The sequence below is a fragment of the Tenrec ecaudatus genome, chromosome 13 (assembly GCF_050624435.1).
Source record: "Tenrec ecaudatus isolate mTenEca1 chromosome 13, mTenEca1.hap1, whole genome shotgun sequence".
Taxonomy (NCBI): Eukaryota; Metazoa; Chordata; class Mammalia; order Afrosoricida; family Tenrecidae; genus Tenrec; species Tenrec ecaudatus.
In genome coordinates this window covers 66,770,662-66,774,637 of record NC_134542.1, presented here as the reverse complement: position 1 = coordinate 66,774,637, position 3,976 = coordinate 66,770,662, and the positions used below count along the sequence as shown (strand labels likewise).

Genomic DNA, 3,976 nt, shown 5'->3' with positions numbered 1-3,976 from the left:
GGCGGAGGTTGGAGGCGCCCAGCGCTGAGTGAGTCACCGCGCCGCTAGCTCGCGAACCCCGCGCCCTGATCCGGGCGGGGGCAGAGCGTGAACTCCAGGCGGCAGCTCCGGGCCGAGCGCCCGTCCGCGCTTTGCCCCACCTCTCTGAGCTCGCAGCCTCGGGAAGGTGGAAATGTCGTCTGCCGCCGGTGACCAGGTTCCCTCCCGGCTTGGGCGGTGGTTCCAGCTCCCAGTGCGTGGTCCGACGGCGGAGCGCTGGCCCCAAGGAAAAAGCTCACACATCCAATGAAAACAATAATTTATTTAAATAATCTCTTCATATTGTAAAATCAACATTAAGAGCATGTTGTTTTCATAATAAATAACCCCAAAATACCTTTCCTTTAAAGAACAAAGACTTTATAGGATAAGATAAAACAAATTCAAATCAGTAGCTTCACTTAACTGAGGAAAAAACTTTTTTTTAAGGGAAAAAATACAAGGAAGGAGTGGCTGAGGTCACTGCTAGAGGGCAGTTTTCACAACTGGAGGCTTACCCAAAAAAGTCCTCAAAGGTGGGGATTTTTATACAAACAAATCAGTGGGAAAATCTGCACAGACATCTTTATTTACAAACTCCGTGTCGAAGTCCAAGCTAATAATCTTGAATAGATCTTAAAAAAGATAATTTAAACACGTGTTTTTTTGTTTTGTTTTTTTGCAATGTCCACATATTAAAAAATCATTTTCCCCCAACATCAAAATGAGGTCATCCGCAAAGGCACCTAAACTTTTAAAAAAATAAAAATAAAAAAACTCCACTGGTGATTGACGGGGCGGCTAAATGAGCTGTCCTGGCGCTGCACTAAGGCGAGGAAGGGGGGTTCCGAGGGCGGTGGGGGTAGAGGGGTGTGGAAGCGGCGGGGTGACCCGGGTCAAAGGGGTACGTGGCTGGGGCGGGCTGGCAGGACCCCGGGAGGTCAATAGCCCGAGCGGCGGGAGCTGCGCCTGGGGGCGGGCGAGGAGAAAGGAACCTCAGAGCTGCCGGACGCCTCGCGGGCGGGGCAGGCCCTCTCCAGCTCTCAGCTCGGGGCCCCGGGCGACAGCGGCGCCGGCCCGACTCGCCTGCCGGGGAGGGGGGGCGTGGGGGGGAGGCAAGGCTCGCCGCGGCCAAGGCCCGGGGCTCAGGTCGGCCGTGCAGCCGCGGTTGGCGCCCTTTGCCACGCCTCTGCGGTCCGGCTCCCCGCACCAGAAAGGAGCCCACGCAGCATCCGCAGCCGCCCAAAGGATCGGGGAGGGCAGGAGAGGCGGGGGTGGCGGCGGGCCAGCAGGAGGGCGCCCCGGGCTCTGGGCGCGAGCTCGGAGGCTGAACGGTGGCGACCGCGGAGTCTCTGGCACAGGCTCCAGGGGGTTAGAAAATCGTCCCCGCGCTGACCGGGGCGCCCCCACCGCCGCCGTGGTGGTGGTGGTGGTGGTGGTGGGGCTGCGGGGTCTGTGTTGGGTGCAGCAGCGGCGCGGCGGCCTGCAGGTGGGATGCGGCGCCCGAAGCCTGATGGTACCACGGGTAGTTGCCCAGGAAAGCCGAGGCTGCGCTGCTGGGGCTGGAGCCCGAGCTGCCCGCACCGCTGCCGCCGCTGCCCGGGCCGCCGCCGCCCCCCATCCGCGGCGGCGCGCCGAAGTCCCAGGAGGCCGGCGCCGAGACGGGCGGGGATGCACAGGGTGGCGACGCGCTGGCTCCGGGGTGCTGCTCCGAGGGGATCTCACCACTCTTCCACATCTTCTTGAATTTGGACCGGCGGTTCTGGAACCAGATTTTGACCTTTGTGGAAAATGGGCCAGAGCGTTATTAGCGGTACCTCGGGGTGGAGAAGAGGCAGACACTATAGTTCAGTCCCGGAGAGCTAGTCCCAGGGCGGGTCGGCAGGTCACGTGTGCGGGCTAACTCAAGTTCGGACGGTTCCCGCTCCCTAGAGGGATAATCCCCAAAGACGTCAGACTGCCGCCGCGGTGTGTGTGTGTGTGTGCGCGTGTGTGCGTGCGCGCGTGTGTACACGTACGTATAGCAGGCGGCAGTTAGCAGGGCCTGTCCGCTTAATTAGTAGCGCGCGCGCGTGCAGACTGTGGTACAGGTTCTCTGCCCCAACAGTGTCCCCTTCCGTCCCTCTCCCACGCGGACACTCCTACAAGATTCCCGCCTCGCGCACAGAGGGAGGTCGAAGCTGTCCGAGGCGCAGGCCTGGGCATCCTTAACTACTCTCACAGACACTCTCTGGAAGCCGCCTGCTGTCCTCCCCGGCCGGCGCCCATCACCCCGCCGCGCCGCGCCCCCCACCTGAGTCTGGGTGAGGCCCAGGGACGCTGCCAGCTCGGCTCGTTCGGGCAGCGCCAGGTACTGAGTCTTTTGGAAGCGCCGCTGTAGAGCCGCGAGCTGGAAGCTGGAGTAGATGGTGCGGGGTTTCCGGACTTTCTTTGGCTTCCCGTTCACTATCCGGATTTCAGGCTCCAGATCCTCCTTCTCTGTAAGGAAACGCAACGTGAGAGCCGCGCGGCCGGGGGTCCCGAGAGTTCCCGCGGCACGAACTGGTCCCGAGCCTGTGCAGAGGCTGCTGCGTGGCCCGGGGCGCGGTTCGCTAGGCGCGGGTGGAAGCCCCCGCCGGAGCCCGCGGGTGGAAGGGTAAGGCAGGCGCTCGCCGGGGAGAAAGGAGCAGGTGGAAAGGGACACAAGGTTTCCACGAGGCATGCACCGCGCGCCAACTCCGGCCTTCGGGCCACCCGGTCCCACCAGCTGTGCGCCGAGGGGCGAAGCCCGGCGAGCCGCCGCCGAGGGACGTTTGGGGAGGGTCAAGGGCGCGCGTGGCAGGGTTCCCGGCGCACCCCCACCCGCAGCATTTGAATCCCACGTATTTCAGTAAGCGGACAGACTTGGCGCCCGCGTTACGCATACCAGGCTCGTTGTTGGCCGGGGACGAACTGGTCCCGTAGGGCGCGTAGGAGGTGTAGGCAGCGGTGTAGCCCAAGTCGTAGCCGCTCTTGGTGGAGTAAGGGACGTTGCTGAGGCCGCCGGGGTGGTACTGGTAGGAGCCCATGTGCGAGTAGGGTGAGCCCCCGCCGCCGCCGCCGCCCGCCGGGTGCTGCTGGTTGGTGTAGTAGCTGCTGTCGGTCGCTGTGGACACCGGGAGGGTGGGCGACTCCTGGGGCTTGTGGAGGCTGCTGCTGCCGCCGGGGCCGGCGCCGCCGCCGCTCGGGGGCTGCTGGTGCTGGTGGTACGTGCTGGAGGCCGTGATCTGGGTCGAGTGCATATCAGCCACCAGACTGTCAAAGACTCCAGTCATCCTGGCCCGGGACGGGAAAGACCAGGGGTGGCAGGCGCGCGGGGGGAAGCCAGGCACCTCCTCCGGAGCAGCCAATATAATTACGGGGGAGTGAGGGTGGGGGGAGGAAAACAAGAAAAGTGGCAACGGTCTAGGCACCTCCTCCTCCGGGGGAGGCGGTCACCGCGCGCTGCTCGGGACGGCCGCCGCCCGCCGCATCCTCTCCTCCTCGCGGCCGACTCGGCTCGGTGCCCAGCGCCGGCTCCGGCGGGGGGCGAGCAGCGAGGGGGCAGGGGTGGAGGGGCTGGACCCGGGATCCAGGAGGTGGGAGGAGGTAAGCGGCCCCGAGCAGCTTTTCGATTGTCTGCCGGGCGGGCTCCTGCAGGGTGGGCATTTAACTCGCGTCACGTGAGCGCAGGCAACGTCACCTAGCAACAGCCAATCCCGAGCGCAAGGCCGCGGACTGCGGGCTCCGGGGAACGCCCAGCTGGGCGGCGGGAGTCGCGGGGCCCGCGTGGCCGCGGCCGAGTGCGAGCCGCGGGGCCGGGGGCGGTGGCGGTGCTGCCCGAGCGGCCGGCGCCGGGCAGCCAGAGGCGGTGCACAGGAAGGCTCAGACGAAGAAGCCGGGGCATCGCCCATCGCAGTCTGCGTGCAAGTGCGCCCCACGTCCAGAGAAGCGTGCGTTC

The 3,976-nt window shown here is 64.8% G+C and overlaps 1 protein-coding gene across 1 annotated transcript; it reads right to left on the bottom strand.

The window, feature by feature from the left end:
• Nucleotides 1–281: 281 nt before the first annotated feature.
• On the bottom strand, nt 282–3,660 carry DLX2 (distal-less homeobox 2). Its single transcript, XM_075529560.1, has 3 exons — nt 2,924–3,660; nt 2,312–2,496; nt 282–1,798 (listed from the first exon to the last, which is right to left on the bottom strand). The coding sequence occupies exons 1-3, from the start codon at nt 3,309–3,311 to the stop codon at nt 1,391–1,393; spliced, it is 981 nt and encodes a 326-aa protein (XP_075385675.1). The 5' UTR covers nt 3,312–3,660; the 3' UTR covers nt 282–1,390.
• Between the last annotated feature and the right edge of the window lie 316 nt (nt 3,661–3,976).